Raw genomic sequence first — 19758 nt, 5'->3', positions numbered from 1 at the left:
TTGTCCAAAGCTGAGCAAAGAGAAAAAATATCCATATGCATGTGAAACTCAATACATATGAATGTCAGTCTGTACATATCGATAAAAGCATACTTTCACTATTCTCTTTTTGACTGCCGGCCTTTCCTACCTGTCACCGTCTCTCTCCAGCTGTATCCATTTCCACCTTTCCTCCCCTGCAACGGATAGGATTGAGGTCAGGGCCCTTTGGCCAGTGGAGCAAGTGACAGCTCTGACAGGTTGCCTGATTTCACTCTTGTGCCTTTTGTCACCTCCTGTATGCCCATCTCATTTTAATAATGTAAATATGGGGCAAGCTCAGGCCACAGAGAATATTCTGTGTCCTGGTGCTCAGTCACTGGAAACTCACTGCACACCTGAATTGCATATGCACATACCTAAAACTGGCAGTACTCTCCAAACTAAATCAGGTTTCTTTATTTTTTAGCCTACTACTGAACAAATACACTGGACTGGAAAACTGCAAAAACTATGTGGGATTTAAATAACAATTATTTAAAAATAATACTGATAATATATAATAGTACTGCCATATACACATGCCAACCAACGATGTATCACCATTCATGTTATCTCGGATTGATTGTAGAGGTTAAAAAGGTTTCTCGGTTTTAAACTTTGTAAGTACTGTTATCATTTTATTAGACTTGCTGCAGCAGAGGACAAGACATTTGTTTCTGTCGTTAGTATGTGTTAAGCACCAAAAACATGCACTGGCCACTGTCCAGCGTTCAGTGGACCTGTTTAATCTCCCACTTTGCTTTTCTTTTAACGTTAATGATCAAGTTTCTGGTCCATCCTGAGATGCTATTTTTGAAATCAGGAAGGCTTGCTTGATGGAGATTATTAGTGTATTCAGTTGCACATTCAGGGTGCACAGTTCTTCTCATGGTCAGATGTGTATAAGTAGCCAAGTGTCCCCCCTTTATGAAGTATTGTGCATTCACAATGAAAAATACTACAAAAAAACTTCAGGATGTTTGTTTGGTTTTTATACTTTAATTAATTTCTAAGCTTCAAATATACAAATATACAGAAAAGGTCTTCTAATTGTAATTATTTCCTAGATTTTGAATTGAAGTTGGGAAATTTGTTGTTAATGTCAAATTCAAAGGTTAAATCTAGTTGAAAGTGACTGCAGCTGCTTGGTTGGTTCCACTATCAGTGATCTTTATATATCTTTTTTCGCCAGAGCATCCTAAAGATGAGGGTAGAAACCTGCAAAAACAATGTCTTTCCCTGAGTATGCTTACACCCACTGAATCCAATCTGAACAACCAACCATATAAGACACAGATGCAATTCACCTGCTTAGTGTTATTTATTAAGTAGCACGGTAGATGACCTCAGTTTAACGTGGATCCCACCATCCCTCCTGCCCTCCTGGGGTTTCTTAAAGTTCAGGAAAATTCAGAAGCTGTGAGTCACAAACCTCTGGCAGATCAGCTCATAACTATCTGTGAAGCCTTTGATAGTCTGCCGTCCGCTTGTTACGGATGTGATGCATGATTTGGAGGCAGTTTGCTCTCCCTGGTCTCCCTCCCTGATTAAAGAGAATGCCTCCTGGTCGGAGATTACAGCCACTTGGTACCACACAGGCACAGACGAACAGGAGTGGTGCACACTGTGGGCTTCGTTAACCTTTTTCACCTCTCCAATCCCTCAGTTTGACTACAGCAGGCCTCCACCCCCACTAACCTAAACCTTCCAGTCGTCCTCTAGTATACCCTCTTCTGGATAGCTTGCCTCCCCATCTGCTCCTATAAATTTAGGGTTTGGTAGGGTCTGATTCGGCATCCTGGGGGTCCCTAATGAACTGATTGAAGTTCCATTACATACAATCAAAGCTTTGCTTGGCCAAGGAAGCTTGTGTTCAGTGATATAACAACCATGGATGACATGCTGACAGAACCTCTAGACACACTAATGACTCGGAAGTGTGTGGTAAAGAAGAGCCCAGTGTTTTATTAAGAGTAGAAGCGATGTTTATGAGGAGTGAAATTGTTCACATGCACACACATACAGCTGCCTCCCCTGACACACGCACAACGTATCCAGATGTGGATGGTGATTTTGGAGTATTGGGTCAGTCTGTCTGGGGATAAATCAGACAGGCTAATCTGTCCTGTGAGGGGATGGAGGGTAATTGGTCACATTTGACCTCCCAACCTTGCGGACTGTGGGAACGCAGGCTTTATCTACCAGCGGTAATTGGCTAATGAAACACTTCCGCAGCTCTTCCACTAGATTGTCATCCACCGGTTGGGATAGGGTGAGGCATATGTGTGCATGTGTATGTGAGTGTGGCCGGCAAAAGAGGCCAAAAGGCATGTATGTGTGGGTGAGAGTGTGTGTCTGTGTGTAGTCTAGAGAAAATGGCAGGATGCGGAACTCCCTTTGGCCATCTCTACAACTTTATCAACAGAATCAGTCTCACGACGCCTGCAGCATACTGATACATTGACAGACCACACATTAATGGTTGTGTGGTTGCCATTACAAGTTAAATTTAGTTTTCAAGTGGAAATAGTTAATGTTATTCAAATTCAATTTCAACTGATGCCAGGTCTTTTTGTAATGCACATACCAATTTGTGTTTGGAGCATTCAGGTTGTATCCTTTCTACCACGGTAGATAAGGTGAGTATCAACTAACCCACCGTGGTTCAAGTCATGTAGATTTTGCGTTTTGTAGTCATTTTGTGTGATCATTTATCTGGGCAAACTCATGCCCACATCAATTTAAAGATGGGAAACTCAACAGGGAGAGAGTGAGATGTGGGGGTAGAGGGTACTAAGAAAAAAAGGCTAAAGTTACGGTCGTGAGACAATGTCTCTGAGGTCCCATCAAGTGAGCCATTCATAGATGCAGGTCTACCAGTTTGTGGAGCCAAGGAGACACTCCGATAGAGTGGGGCCCAGGGTGGCCTTGTCTTTTTGTCCCAAGCTGACCCCTGCACTCCTGCTTGGCCTCTACGCCCCTCACCTGGCCTGTCCCAGCGCACTGGTAAGAAGATACCTGTAATTTGCTCTAATGGCCTTTGAAAGACCTGACTAGGCTAATCCCTGGAGTACTTCTCCTAGCACAACCGTATGAAAAGGTGGGGGTAACTGGGCCGAGTGTGAGTCCTGAAAGAGGACCGGTCTCTGGATTGTGTGTGAGAGAATGTCACCCCTTGCGGCCGGGGCTGGGGCAGAGGGAGTGTGGGAGTCAGCTTTCAGCAGATCACCACCATGCGGCTTGTTCACAGGCTCCGAAAACCTGCGCACTGGCTTGCACAGAGGTAGATCGGCTCGGCTTTACACCTCCCTCAGTAGCCAGTGTGACAGGGAGGTAGATCGGCCTGAAAACCTGCCTGGACACAACAACGTCAGGTTATACACAACTTTGAAAGACTGCACTTCAAATCATTTTTGAATTTTCTCTGTAACCTGCTCTAATGTATGTCGTCGTGGATGAAATCAGCAAAATTAGCAATATACACAAACTGATTCACTTATTGCTGCAGGGCTGTGAAAAGCTAAGAAAAAAGCAATAACAATAATAATAATGATAATAAGAATAATAAGAATAGAAGTTCAATTCAATTCAATTTTATTTATATAGCGCCAAATCGCAACAACAGTTGCCTCAAGGCGCTTTATATTGCATAGTAGATCGTACAATAATAGATACAGAGAAAAACCCAACAATCATATGACCCCCTATGAGCAAGCACTTTGGTGACTGTGGGAAGGAAAAACTCCCTTTTAACAGGAAGAAACCTCCAGCATAACCAGGCTCAGGGAGGTGCGGGGCCATCTGCTGCGACCGGTTGGGGTGAGAGAAGGAAGACAGGATAAAAGACATGCTGTGGAAGAGAGACAGAGATTAATAACAAGTGTGATTCAATGCAGGGAAGTCTATTAACACATAGTGAGTGAGAAAGGTGACTGGAAAGGAAAAACTCAATGCATCATGGGAATCCCCGGCAGCCTACGTCTATTGCAGCATAACTAAGGGAGGATTCAGGGTCACCTCGTCCAGCTCTAACTATATGCTTTAGCAAAAAGGAAAGTTTTAAGCCTAATCTTAAAAGTAGAGATAGTGTCTGTCTCCCGAATCCAAACTGGAAGCTGGTTCCACAGAAGAGGGGCCTGAAAACTGAAGGCTCTGCCTCCCATTCTACTTTTAAATACTCTAGGAACAACAAGTAGTTCTGCAGAGCGAGAGGGAAGTGCTCTAATAGGGTGATATGGTACTACAAGGTCATTGAGATAAGATGGGGCCTGATTATTTAAGACCTTGTATGTGAGGAGCAGGATTTTGAATTCAATTCTGGATTTAACAGGAAGCCAATGAAGGGAAGCCAAAACAGGAGAAATATGCTCTCTCTTTCTAGTCCCTGTCAGGACTCTTGCTGCAGCATTTTGGATTAACTGAAGGCTTTTCAGGGAGGTTTTAGGACATCCTGATAATAATGAATTACAGTCGTCCAGCCTGGAAGTATTAAATGCATGAACTAGTTTTTCAGCATCACTCTGAGACAGGATATTTCTAATTTTAGAGATGTTGCACAAAGAAAGCAGTCTTACATATTTGTTTAATATGTGCATTGAAGGACATATCCTGGTCAAAAATGACTCCAAGGTTCCTCACAGTGTTACTGGAGGCCAAGGTAATGCCATCCAGAGTAAGAATCTGCTTAGATACCATATTTCTAAGCTTTTCAGGGCCGAGTACAATAACCTCAGTTTTATCTGAATTAAGAAGCAGAAAGTTAGCGGCCATCCAGGTCTTTATGTCTTTAAGACATTCCTGCAGTTTAACTCATTGGTGTGTGTTATCTGGCTTCATGGACAGATAGAGCTGGGTGTCATCTGCATAGCAGTGAAAATGTATGCTATGTCTTCTAATGATGCTGCCTAAGGGAAGCATGTATAATGTAAACAGAATTGGTCCTAGCACTGAACCCTGTGGAACTCCATAATTAACCTCAGTGTGTGAAGAGGACTCTCCATTTACATGCACAAATTGGAGTCTATTAGATAGATATGATACAAACCACTGCAGTGCAATACCTGTAATACCTACAGCATGTTCTAATCGCTCTAATAGGATATTATGGTCAACAGTATCAAACGCTGCACTGAGGTCTAGCAGGACAAGCACAGAGATGAGTCCACTGTCAGAGGCCATAAGAAGATCATTTGTAACCTTCACTAAAGCTGTTTCTGTGCTGTGATGAACTCTGAAACCTGACTGAAACTCTTCAAATAAACCATTCCTCTGCAGATGATCTGTTAGCTGTTTGACAACTAATCTTTCAAGGATTTTTGATATGAAAGGAAGGTTGGAGATTGGCCTATAATTAGCTAAGACTGCTGGGTCTAGAAATGCTTTTTAAGAAAAGGTTTAACTACTGCCAGCTTGAAGGTCTGTGGTACATAGCCGATTATTAGAGATAGGTTGATCATATTTAAGATTGAAGCATTAATTAATGGCAGGACTTCTTTGAGCAGTTTTGTAGGAATGGGGTCTAAAAGACACGTTGATGGTTTGGAGGAAGTAATTATTGAAGTTAGCTCAGAAAGATCAATTGGAGAAAAAGAGTCTAAATGAACATCAATGGTACTGAGAGTAGCTGTAGATAATGTTACATCTGTGGGATGATTATTGGTAATTTTTTCTCTAATGATTAAAATTTTATTTGTGAAGAAGTTTATGAAGTCATTACTAGTTAACATTAAAGGCATGGTCAGGCTCAACAGTGCTGATTCATTTAAACTAACATAATCATCTGGCTGCAACCAGGTTTCTGTAAGGCAGAGTAAATCGATTTGTTGATCAATTATTAAGTCATGTACTAACAGAGACTTGGAGGAGAGAGACCTAATATTTAATAATCCACATTTCACTGTTTTACTCTTTGGTTCAGATGTGAATACTGTATTGTTCTTAGTAGTAGTTGTAGAAAAATCACAGCTGAAAATAAGATCCAGGCACTGAATATGGACTGAAATTGTTTTTAAAAGACAGAATCTTATCAGTCTCATCTTAACCCTCATCTCTCCTGAGACTTTAATGGAATGTGGGAAAGCAAGTGATACATGGGCAGGGAAGAGCAACCCTCTGCAAGTCTTTTCTCTCCTTTCTTCCTGTTCTTTCTATCCATCGTCCTTTTTCTTTCTTTCGACAGGATGGGCCACATACAAGGGAATGTATTTGGACAGAAAGCACACATGCAAACCAGTTTCGCCGTGTCCTACTTCCCTGAGTTAGTGGCCTTTGTATACAGTTATATTTAAATGACAGCACACATGCATACGTGTGTGCTGAGTAATTAAGAGGCTGACAGCATGTTTACATCTGCAGAGGTTCAAGTGTGTAAGAAAAAGGGTGCAAATGTAACCCTGTTTCTTATTTCCTTTGCTGTTATCTTAGTTGTGTATTTTTTTCAATTTGGTTTGATCAAAGCCTTCATGACTTCATCTGACTGAATTCAAAGCTAAACTAAGCAAGAGAAACACTGTTCAGGCTTCCAGACAGTCTGAGCTCATTCAAGGAACAGAATCAGATCTCAGGCCAAGGTTTTCAGCATACTGGATGCGCTTCCTTGACTAACATGTGGTGGATGATATGACTGAGGGTTGGCTAATTCATCTACTCAGTATGGTAGAGATTTTTTAGGGTTTTTATTTACTTTCTAGCCCCCGTGGGGGGAAAAAAACACTAAAAACCTACAAACTCAGTGTTTGTGCGTCACAGCCTTTCATGTTTACTGTGCGTGCGAATAGCCCAACCCCACTCGGCTTAGCTCAGGGCAGACATATCTTATAGCTGCCGGTAAAAGGATGAAATAAATCATCCCAGCCCTGTAAGAGTTAATAGGTATGATGCATGTCCGGAGACCCATTGCAAAGGGGCCAGCAAGGAGGGAGAGGAAGACCTAGCCAGGGAAATAACTAGAATGAAACAGCAAAACCACAAAGGACAGTGAAAATCAGGCTGACTATTTAAAGACATTGAGAAAAGGGAAGGTACAGTTTGTAGAGAGGTGTGACAGTGATACTTTCATATACAACACGCACAATATCCATAAATCCTGAAACAGCAGTCTCAGAGAGGCAGCCCCTTTTAAAGAGACTGTAAATTTTATATTGCTGTCCAGAACTGGTTGGTCTATTAAGCCACAGCGGGATTGCATCATTTGTATTTTAAACCTGATCACACTCATTCAAACAAAAATAAATGTCACCATGATGAAACATAGTCAACACTGACTCAACTAAAGGTGTGTATGTATTAATGAAAATGAATATAAAGTTCCACTGGATTAAATGCCCCCAGAAATGAGGTCAGCTGACGTCCTAAATATACAGAATGACTACATTTTCCATCGCTGGGAGTTTCTTCTTGCCTTATGGCATGGCTGTAAGATGACAGCGCTAGGATTGTGAAAGAACGCTTCAAATGGATTGGCCAGCACAGATTCCAGACTTTAATATCTCTGAGAATATGGGATGTGCTGGAGAAGAGGTTAGTGGTCTGACTATCCAGGTCATCATTACATGGATGTTGCATGAGCCTATTGAAATAAGCATAGCATAGCATTTGACTGTGAGGCTTTCTTTTTGGGCATTGTAATAAGAATAAGAATAATAGTACCCATTATAGTAGTTAAAAATACGAGATTATGATGTTACTTAAAGCAGGAGATAGCAATTATTATGGCATATAACTCACAGAACTATGACCAAGAGTGCTACAGGAGTTTCAGACAACACATCAATTACATTACAATGTTAATTACCACATATTTTTCCTTGGATATCTGTTGATAATGTTTGGACTTCAGGAGTTTTGAACATAAAGCAACTGTGAAATACACACATGAACATTTATCTTTTTCTTTTTGCTCTTTTGTTTCTCCTTGAAGGAATCGTTTGTTTAAAGTTTCACTGGATTTCATACAAATCTGTGTTGTTGCCATTTGGTGGCAAAAAATACACTGAATCAAAGTTGTGTGATGGGCAGATGATGAATAATTAAACCTCATAAACTCACATGAAGCTGATGAAAGCTTTGTGAGCTCTTTATTTAAATGTAAATATTGTTAGTAATTCACTTCACATCATATTAAAGCATTGTTTATAGCCACTTTAACATTATTACTACCAGTGTTGGTCAAGTTACTTGAAAAAAGTAATCAGTTACTAAATTACTTATTTTCAAAAGTAATTAATTACTTAGTTACTTAGTTACTTAGTTACTTTTTAAAAACACGATTTACAACCTGAATAGGTGATAAAACAATTGATCTTTCAGCCCAATTCTACTTTTTCTGCATAATCCATCATACAAAATGTAATCAAATGGAAAACTCCTTTTTTAAAACTTGTTTTATTAGTTTTATTATTAGTTTTAATCGTTTAACTTTATGCATCAAGCAACATTGTCTGACTGGAAGAAATTTGTTTAATATTTAAACCTATTTTCTGCACATTCCAGCATATTTTTTTGTGTGTGTGTGTTTACACTCAGTCTTTCAAATAGATGCAAGTAAAACACAGCAGAAAATAAATAAAGTCAAAGACTAGCGGTCCTGTTGCTCTATTTTCACCTGTAAAGCAGGAGCAGGGTAGGCGGAGGTTTACCCTGGTGCAGGTGTGCCGCAGCGCTCAGTGGAAGAATCCGCGAGTTTCTCTGTGAATTTCACATTACGTCATAGCGCACTCGACGCTTGCTCGGAAGTTTGGGGGGGGGGTTTTCCTTGAAAAAATAAGTTTTCTTCCCACGCACAACGGACACTAATGTTTTTGTCACTTTTTTGTCAAACTCAAAGTAAGGTCAGTACTTTCACGCTTTAAACGCTGCACGCTCATACTCTCTCCCACACTCGATATATGATCCATTGTTGATCTGCACACAGCTGTTGTCACGAACTTGGCACTTGCTTACGTCACTGTCATGAGACATTCTCGCAAAAAAAAATCATGGTTTTAGTAACGCAGTAACGCAGCGTTCCTACGTGAAAGTAACGGTAATCTAATTACCGTTTTTGCAATAGTAATCCCTTACTTTACTCGTTACTTGAAAAAAGTAATCGGATCACAGTAACGCGTTACTGCCCATCTCTGATTACTACTGGCTTGTGCTATAATTGACCCACAATATAATTCCATTACTTTTAAAAAATACAGCCTATTGTGTACAAAGAAGGACATAGCTGATTGTGTTTACTTCACTTTGGAGATAACTGTAATACTCGTCATCCTGAGGAGGACCGGGTTAAGTGGCTTAGCGCAGCGCACTGCACAAAGAAAGCAAACTGGTTGTCCTTGAGATTGCACTCTGTGAGTGGTTTCCAGATGTAGAAGTAGGCATGTTAATCTGTGAGCATGTGATTAATATTGGAAACCAAGAAGAAAAAAAAACTTTTGCCACATGAAAACAAGGACTACCTTGGAATGGAAGACAATCCGGCAACTGAGAAACGTGATGAAATTGTCCCAATTCCACAATTTGGTTGATAAAGTAAAATTCACTGGAAGAAACCTTAAGTCACAGTTCATGTTTAATATATTTGGCTTTGTGTGCTTGAACGCAGGTTGTCAGCTTGTGCTTCACCCCCATCTAGAGACCCCAGAGTCTCGGTCTGCAGGCTGAAATAGACGTAAATGACTAAGCGAATGTCAAGTCAACCTTCAAAGTTATGTGGTTATTCAGAGAAATTAGCTTAACTAAACCATACCTTAGACATAACATACTGATAATCTGAAGTCTCCTTTGAAAAGGATTGGTATACATATTCATATTGCAAACCATTTAAAACCAACTGCTCACTATAAATATTTTTTTCTTATCTCTGCAGCCCTGTCAAAATCTACAAATAAAATAGAAGATCAGCTATCATATTAGCTTCTCATTGCAATGAGATCATCACTGCACTAGTATCACTTGTGTTCCAGCAGTGATATCAGACTTCTAATATATGAGCCTTATAAATAGACTGTCCTTCCCCTACCGATCAATACGATCGACAGGAAGTGTTTAAATTTCAGAAGCTATCAAGCTATTGTTTGCCTCTTTACTATTTGATTACACTGCTTTAGCAATGCTATTTGGTCATATAATCAGTCATTGCATATAATTATTGGGGTTGTCTTGTCAAGATATCAGCTTTGACCTCCGGTCTATTATTTCCCATTACTTATATGGAATTGTGGCCGGAGTTTGTTTGGTTTCCTGTCAGATTGCAGGTAATGTTGGCCCAAAGTGCATTCGATTTCAGGTTAAACTGTTCCCTTTATTTATACAGTTAAAAGAGCTAACATGCAGAGAAGAGAAAGTTTCCCATCTGAACCATGAGCCATGAACCATGCATGTTTTGTCATGCACCGTTACCATTGGAATAATCACAAGTCTGTGCTAATTACAGCTTTTTCAGGAAGATGACATATAAACCGATCCGATGGTTTGTAGCACAATTATATGACTATGTTTGTTAAATTTAAGCCACCTTATCAGAACTCTTATCACCAACACACATTTTGCGTGTCTTTTGTCTTTTTCTTGACATAATGAGATAAAGATGCATACTTTGGAACAGGATATTCCTGTTAGCATTCATGGTGTCATGCTCAGTTGACTACATGAAAAGTGATTAAGTGAAGAATGAATAAAAAGGCCTCAAAAGAGCAGTTCACATTGTGTCTAATTTGAGTTTCAAAAATAGCTTGATAAAGCCATCAAAGAGGCTGGATTTACTATAAACGAAAGGTTTGATTTTGTTCCACGCATAATAAATGTGCAAATTTCACCCTGAGTTATTTGTGTTTATTTACATTTTTTTTTCATCTTTTTTTTCCAATGGTGTCCAAAAACCCAAAGTTACTTAAAATTGCTGGAGCATATTTGTATTTTGGCAGGTGCATGTTAAATATTTAAATCTGGGATTAGCCAAGCAAAACTTTGCTTACCGAGAAGACCCTCCAAATTATTTACTGTACATTCAGGCCTCAACGTGCAAGTTTCCATATCACTGCACCTGTCAAGGCCTCCACTAGAAAGCTGGTTCTCATGGTAATCTCTCAAGGTGTTTAAAGGAATAGTGAGTGATGTAGCCTTTGTCTGTGCCGATACACACAGACGGCTGCTTTGCCCAGTACCAGACCCTTTGAGGGGGTCATGGCAGATCAAAGGTGCTGGTCACAGCCATTAGGCCTGGCAGCCCGAACCCGACATGAAAAGCTTGTTTTGAAAAGAAGGGCAGAAGGAAAAAAACAACAGGGCCCTCTTCGTTTAAAAAGCAAGCAAACTGTGAAATAATTGAAAAGGTATGTCAATCAAGACCAGGAGCACAGCGGGAACTCCAAGATTCCCAGGCTCTGCTCTGGTCGAGCACTGAGCCATGGAGGGCGGCTCAAGGGGGCAACCCAAGAAATTAAAGACCTGGGAAAATGAACAAAAAGAAGACAGGAGGAAAGGAGTAGAAAAATATCTTTTTTTGCTCCGTCTTTCACTCTTTTCTACTCTAAATTTGTGATGGAAGGAACTATTTTGCCACAGTTTGCATAGCCCTATTCAAAATGCTCGGTCATTAATAAGATCTTGTCTAGCTCTTCACCTCTCAGGTGAGTAACAAAGACTTGTAGGGGAGTAGGGTGGAGGGGCTCAGGAGGCTTCTGCCCCCACCACCATCTCATAACCAGCACCTTCATCCTGTACTCCCTCCTTCCTCTTCCCCCATACCATGAGTCTGACAAAAGGGAACGCTGTGAGTGTCTCTCTCTTTCCTTTCTGCTTTTTTTTCCAAGGTCAGAGAAGGCTTGAATGATCTGACGATGGGCTAATGTCCAAAAAATGGGGGACGGAAAGAAAAGAAAGAGTAAAAAGAGACTGAGTTAAAGACTTTTTCTATGCTTTTAAAAAAAACCCATGGAGAAGAAGTAAATGGCAAGTCCACAGTTGACTAGACATGTATAGTGCAGGATTTGCTTGTAATGGCAGCTTGAGCTTATTGACAGTCCCAGCCAAAACATGTCAAAGGTTAAGAGATCGTGCCAGTTGCAAGTGGGAAGCCAAAAGTGCCTTTTTCATGAGCTCAATGGGGCCATCAGTTGATACTTGTTTAGCAGAACGAGGCGAAGAAGTGACCTTCAGTTTCCAGTGCAACTCACTGACAAAGAGTTAATTTGTCTTCATTGTGTTTCTCCCTCTTCCATCAAGCTGCGATTTTGTTCAACATTTGAAGCAGATTTTTGAATAAGAAATTACTCACAACTATATATATTTATATATATCATTATCTCAAAGTATAGTGATCAATCAAAACAAGCCTTACTGAATTTCAAAATGTTAGACACATCCAGAAACAGGGGCAATTTGTCAAACGGGAATTTAATCTGATTTGCAGAGGCCGTATCCTCATGACTATCTAATTTTAGCAAACTGCCTTCAATCAATACAACAGTTACAGATAAAAACGCGTAGTGCCTGTAAACCTATGTCAACATTATTCTTTCTGCGAGCGTAGAGCACTCCACCAAACTGACCTTTGGATTTCAGCAGTTAGAATAAGCTCTCTAATAGCTTGAAATACCTCACTCTGGTTTCTCAGGCTTTGAACACAATGGAGTGACTTTTCAAAGGGGGGACTGTGAGTTATATGGATCTAACTGGTCTTTATAGATGTGTGGTCAAGCGTCCAGAGCCCAAGTGATTCTTCTAGACAATGTGAAATCCCCATTCCATATCCTCAGATCTTTTGTGTCTAGCGGCTACAACAATGAGTACGAATAAACTGAATAAAGTGTAGCGCATGAGACCTGGAGTAGGCCAGGAGAATATTTAAGGTGTTCCTCAATAAATTCCTTCTAGAGAATGCCCAAACCCATTGCAAGATCTATTAAAAGATGAGTTCTTCAATATATATAGTTTATTTTTTATGTCCCAACATTAAAATTCAATTCAACTTTATTTCGTAGTGGCAAATTGCCCCAAGGCCCTTTATAATTATGCTCCTTACCCATATTTGCTTTAAACCTGATATGTTAAACCTGAGCAAATGTAGCTCTTTACATTCAGGTCCCTGCATTGTCTCCGACGTGACAAACATGCTTCCATCACACCTACTGTGCCTGGAACTCAAGCCAGCAAATAACGACAATTACTTCTGGCACCACTTTCAGGCACCAGCGGTTTTCATTGGCCTGCACTAATCCCCCATAAACCCTTGCAGTGCAACAATCACCAGCAGAGGCTCAGCTAATTGCTGATGAGTCCCTTGCACGCTCCAGGTGCCACCATAGCACACCCGGTGTTTGTAAACAGCACTCATAAAAAAGGAGGCTACCATCAAAGTGGCAATGTTTTCTTGGAGGATCAGAGACAATGAGGAATGATGTGGGTACAGCTGGGCAGCTGATACCTGGATGGACTCCTTGCCTGCAGCTTTGCACGAGCAGAGAGAGGATTTAATTTACGTGTTCCAGTCAGAGAAGAAAAACACTCAACAGGGGTTTGTGTCTGTGTACTTTACCCCCCGTCCTTTTTACCCTGTACTTCTTTGTATCACTGCATATAGACTATGACTTCACTTGGTAAACATGACTAGTGATGTTCAGGGCATAAAAATCCCTGATGTCAGATATTTCTGTGCTATACAAATACAGGCCGTTTACCATTTCTGTGCTTAAAGTTTAAAGCTCTGCAGATGTTCTGTGTTAGAGCAGCAACATTAGTCTGATGGCACTGATAGCAGCCTGGGGGGGGCAGTTAGTAGCATAATCTATATGCAATTTTGTATTGTGCTGTCATTTGTATATGATTACGCAGAGATGCTATCATTTTGTCTTTAATACTGAAATGCATAAATGTGCACAGACAGGAAGGTTTTGGTTCCTATCAATGGTGAGGGTTGGGGTGCCTCGTTACTGACCTCCTTAGTACCAGTGTTGGGGAGTAACGGAATACATGTACCGCCGTTACGTATTTAAAATACAAAATATGAGTAACTGTATTCCGTTACAGTTACTGTTTAAAAAGGTGGTATTTAGAATACAGTTACTTTGTTGAAATAAATGGATTACACGCGGTACTTTCCTGTTTCATATTGTGGCGGGTCAGGACTGTTTGGGTTTTGTTTGACAGCTACGTTCTGTTGTTCCAGGCGGCAGCGTTACGGTTGCCATGGTTACAGGGTGACTCTCTCTCTCTGCGTGTTTCCTGGGTGAGAGAGCGCCTGTTGTTGTTGTGCTAAGCTAATAGGCAGAATGCTACAGGTATAGCTCTAAAGAATGTAGCATCATAGGCAGTGTAGTCCGTGCTGCAGGGAGAATGGACTGCCATACCCGTTATGTGTCTGTGAGCGAGGGAGGGAGAAAAAGGAAAAGTACGAGCTGTCATCGAGCAAAAACGGGAGCTGGAAGCATGTAAATATAATAATAACCACTGCAGCCAAGAAGAGTGCCTGACAAGCCCAGTTGTAAGTAAGCTATTAAGACTCGACTGTACACCGTGTTCGTGTTTTCCTCCAAAAACAATAAGTTCCGTTGGAGCAGCCTTTCAACGCCTCTCGCTGTCTCTCGCTAGCAAAGTTGACCCAGACAACAAAGTAAAGCTAGTTTTCGGCTACGAGCCCGACACAGAACCCAGCTTATTAGCCAGAGGTCCCTTTACTACGGTTCAGAGCCGCGGACCTTCAGTAACAGTAATAAATCACAGCAATAGTACATTCACGTAGTTGTAAACAGCATGAAAATATATTAAGTAATCCAAAGTATTCAGAATACGTTACTCTCATTGAGTAATGTAACGGAATACGTTACAGAATACATTTTGGGGCATGTATTCTGTATTCTGTAATGGAATACATTTTAAAAGTAACCTTCCCAACACTGCTTAGTACAAATTGGATCCAAAAATTTCAAATTTGGATACTTCACTCCAACATTCCTATTGGAACTGAATTTCAGTCAGGTTCTTGGGTAATTTGGCATACCTCAGCTTTTTCCTGACTTCTTGACAGACACCTTCCACTGAGACCATTTCTGATGAACCTTCAGTAAACAGTAGATGGATCAACTGAAGAGCCAGATGCATCTCTTAGGCCATATCTCAGGTCTTTGCTAGATTTATTATTTCCTGTTTCATAAGCACATGACTTTCAGATACAGTTCATCTGACATCTGACAGGCCTAACATTAATTTATTGTCCTCAATTTGTTTTTTTTTTTGTTTTTTTATTTGTCTAGTTTCCTCAAATCTTTTAAGAATGCAATGCACACCATGGTGAAATGTATCAAGTTTTAGACTAATAGCTGTTTAGCAAAACTTGTTGGTGCAAAAATACTATTTTATGTCTGTCAAACTGTAAATACAAATACAGAAATGAGAACAAATAATGTTTTTGACAGGCTCCTAGTAACAGAGTGGCTAAAGATATCAGTTACAAACGGTTCTTTGCTAAGTTGTCAATTATGTATAGACAAAACACTGGACAATATGGAGCCTTTTTTAATGTTTGAAATATTCATAGGCCAGTGTTAGGTAGATTAATGAATAAAATAATTCCCATGAAAATGGTCAAATACGAGGACTGTATGAAAATGAGTGAAAAAGCAGTGAACAACATTGAAAGACTCTTAGAAAGCATGGAGAACTATTAAACAAGACGATTAGTCTTGGGTTCGCTCGCCTCCTTGAGAAAAAATTGGCTTCTTGGAAACAAAATATAATGAAATTATGGGTGGCTCTAGAATTTTTCATATTAGTTTATGTTTAGAAAGAAGTATAGTTCCATTATTAGTGAGCAATATAGGTAGAGGTATACTAAGCAGGAACCAAAGGTCTGAAAAATCAAGGAGATGCATTATTATTATTATTATTATTTATACAACTCATATTATTCAGTCTAAATGTTAAGATTAGCATTTGCACTTAGTATTTGAACCGTCCTGTACAAATAACTGCACAAATAAACAGACTTTAAAAACACACTACAGTGCAGCACCTGCAAAGCCACTGTTATTCTGTTATTTGCATTTCTTTTTCATCAGAACTATTCAGGAACTTGCCTTGTACAAGACTTGTGGTTCTACCAAAACAGAAGGGGATTGGTCAGTTGGGAGACCTGTGGCCCACTGCTGCTTTTATGACTCATCACCATCACTCATTTCCTACCAGCTTGCCTCATGCAGAACGTCAGCACCTTGATCTAGTGTTGTGTATACCCACTTCTGTCCAAAGCTAAGAAATCTTTCTTTTTCTTACAAATATCCAACTGTGGCCTTTTAGCAACAGAAAAGAAAGCATCTTTTCTGCTTCTCTGGTTTACAAGGCATAAGAAAAAAGGATTTGCACCCAACAAACCAAGACATCAAAGTGCTTTTGAGATTATTTGCAGGTAAAGTAAGGAAGAAAAATCAAAAGAAGCATTAATCGCTATTAATTAGCTCCTATTAAGGATGCTGTGGTAAGACAGGACATCTCTAAAAACAACTAGGTAGAAACCTTCACCTTGGAGGTTTTCGCAGGGTGACATAAGTTACCAGAGACAGTAAACAACAGCAGCATGAGCAAAGCATGATTGCGAGGGCTGCATCTGGAGAGTTGCATGGATGCAATTCGGCAGGATGATTATGTTCGCATTTAAGTATGACTGATAGTAGGGCTGCAATGATTCATCAAGTTCAATTCAAATAACTCAATGAGAGAAAAGAAGAGTATGAATAGGATAGGAAATAAATATGAAAATTAAAATGGAGGGTAAATTTAACTAGGAAGGAATAAAATAAAATCTAAAAATTAAAGTTAAAAATAAAATAACTGTACAACAAAATACACAATACACAAATACACAGTATAGAAATATATAAGAATATATGAAGAAATATAGAACAATAACAGCAGCTGTACAAGTACTAAATGGTAATTGTTACGTTCCCCTGAGGGGTCGAGGCGGTGAAGGGGAAGTAAAAGGAGACAAGAAGACATGAGGGTTAAATTAAAGAGTTTTATTAAAGTAGCTCAACTAAAGGAGACGGACAAGCCGCTATCACCATTTAAGAAAACAAACAAAACTCAGGCGTTGGTCAGTAAAGTCACACGTAAGCCAAAAAGAAAGAGAGCAGCTCACTAGCTGCAAACCGCTATAACCACTCACATGGCACTCTGGCCCAGAGCTCACCTTTCCCTGGGATTAAATACTTTTAATTACTGACGAGAGTCAGCTGTGTAAAAGGGAAAGGTGGCACCTCAGGCAGAAGCGATTGCAGGACACTCCCACACAGGCACCTTCAGGAGGAGGCCCTGCTAGGGCCGTAACAGTAATGAAGAAATATAATGTCCAGAGTTGTGCAATCCACATGTGTAAGTGTCTTGTGCAATGCAAATATGCTTAAAGTGATTTATTTTGAGTGACTTAGTGATAAAGTGATTCGATTTGATGACCACGCAGTGTAGTTGTGCAGTGGCCACTAGTGTAAACAAATGTCCAGAATGTCCAGTGTGTGTGTAAAAACCATATGTGTGGGTCAGTACTATGTGGTGGCGTGATTGAGAGACCGTATCGCCTGCGGGAAGAAGCTCCTCCTCAGTCTCTCTGTGTTGGTCTTCAGGGAGCGGAATCGCTTTCCTGACCTCAACAGAGAGAACGGTCCGTTGTTGGGATGTCTGAGGTCCTTCACGATCTTCCTGGCCTTGGTCCAGCACCGCTTGCTGTAGACTGTGCAGGTCAGGGAGCTCGGAGCGGATGGTGCGGATCAGCTGATCGCACAACCCTCTGTAGAGCTTGTCTGTCCTGTGTGGTGCTGTTCCCGAACCAGGTTGAGATGTTTCCCGTCAGGATGCTCAATATGGTGCAGGAGTAAAAGTTCCTGAGCACCTTGGAGGGCAGTCGGAAGTCTCTCAAGCGTCTGAGGTGATCTGATAGGATTGCAATTTTTTGTGAGACTCTTGTACATGTCCTGCCTGTATGTGAGCTTTTTGTCCTGGACTCTGAAATCCATGTTTTGTAGATTGGCTATAATCTAATCTTTTATAAACCACCATCTTCCTCTGGATGCAGTTAATAGTTTAATATTACTAGTTTCTTTTTTTTTCCTTTTCCTTTTTCTTTTAAACATACATTTTGAAATGAAACCTTTACGAGTGTCCTGGACTCTCTCTCCTCAGAGCATATGGCCGTCTGATAAACTAATCACTAATGATAGAATGACTTTTGATGGAAGAAGCTCCCAAATCTGGATCTTTCTAACCTTGCTCCTTGTTCTCCTTTTATTTTCCAGGCCTGATGGAAATCCGATCTGTCAGCGTGGGAGTTGTTGCCATCAAATCTGTCAGCACCGGGCTGTACTTAGCTATGTCCAAGAAAGGCACGCTCTTTGGATCGGTGCGTATACAACCTGGCAACATTTTTCTGGAGGTCAAGACTTCTGGACAGGGAAGGAAAGTTGTTGGGGTTGCAGGATATATATGAGTCCCAAATGAATGCCACCCTATGTTTGATGTTCCCGAAGAGAGGGAAAATCTGAGAAATCTTCTGATGGAAAGTTCAGAGAGATGTCAGACTGTTATAATCAATCATGGCTGTACACCTGCACCTTGTCTGACTATACAGAAGCTTGAGCTGGCTTGCTCCACCATCAAAACAGACAGCAGAAAAAAGAAACCTAAGCAGCAATGACAAATAGCCAGCTGGGTTCATGTAAGTCCTTGCGTGCCATCTGCCAATTGTTGTTTTGCAAAGCAGCTTTCAAAAGTAATCACCACTCATTGTTAAACTCAAGCACAGTTCAGAACTGAGGTGTGTGGTGTCTAGCTCGTGCACTTAAAGCTTGAAGATGAAAACATCAGGGATGAGTGATAAGATAAGTGCCTCCGACCATCTAACACACAAAATAGGACATAAATAGACCCGATGGAGGACTTTACGAAATGGCAGATGAATCACGGCATGCTCACTTTATCCTGATGCTATCACAGAGAAGGCCTCGTTACAGGAGCCTGATAACAATCTGGTAAAGGGAATGTAGCAGAGCCTCTTGTAACTGCGACATCTTTTGAGACCCTTACTGATAAGAAGCTGTAACCACCCGTGGAAAAGTGGCTTTGCTGAAGGTTGAATTTTTAAGTGCCTTCAAGAAAAAAACTTTGTTTTATTGTTATAATGTGATTAATCTGAGAACACTCAAGGTTCAGTTAACCCAAATCACAAATAAAGACAAACACCAGCCACCCGCTTCGCACTTGTAAGTGTTTTAAGCTCTCGTGTCTAAGGTTTCAATTCGACGTAAGCGAACAGAAATGAATATGTCCTTCCAATAATAATGTCCCAGTTAACCAAGATATTTCACAGAACTCACCATCATGTGTCTCTGTCAAAGATCACTTTTTAGAAAATGGTCCCAAAGAAAATGAAAATGTCAGGTGTAAACATATCTCAAATAACCAGAATATTGTTTCTGGATTGCAAAGCCTGTTCCTATCCTCTAAAATAAACTGCGCATAAATGATGGAAAAGATATTTAAGAGGTGAATGTCTTCTAAAGGGTGAGGATTGGGAAATTCTTTTCAAATTTGGGTTAACCAACCCTTTAATTCTTACTTCCACTGCCTGAGAAAAACAACCCGGATCACTACAGTGGATAAACTCACTGTATATACTGCAAACACCTGGAAATCTTTTACTACAGCAACTGTCATTAACCTTTGTGCACTCGAAAGCTGGCCTTGTGCAGAGAAGGAACAGCAGTC

At 40.4% G+C, this 19758-nt stretch overlaps 1 protein-coding gene across 1 annotated transcript in view; it reads left to right on the top strand.

Moving 5' to 3' along the window:
• The window catches only part of fgf22 (fibroblast growth factor 22), a 31376-nt gene that overhangs the window by 9117 nt on the left and 2501 nt on the right, over positions 1–19758 (top strand). The window contains exon 2 of the mRNA XM_085150212.1: positions 18291–18394. Within this exon, the coding sequence (XP_085006338.1) occupies positions 18291–18394 (104 nt within the window). The remainder of the gene's footprint in view (positions 1–18290; positions 18395–19758) is intronic.

This window comes from Neolamprologus multifasciatus, chromosome 23, assembly GCF_963576455.1.
Source record: "Neolamprologus multifasciatus chromosome 23, fNeoMul1.2, whole genome shotgun sequence".
NCBI lineage: Eukaryota > Metazoa > Chordata > Actinopteri > Cichliformes > Cichlidae > Neolamprologus > Neolamprologus multifasciatus.
The sequence above is the reverse complement of the archived record's forward strand: the minus strand, read 5'-3'. Positions and strand labels throughout refer to the sequence as shown.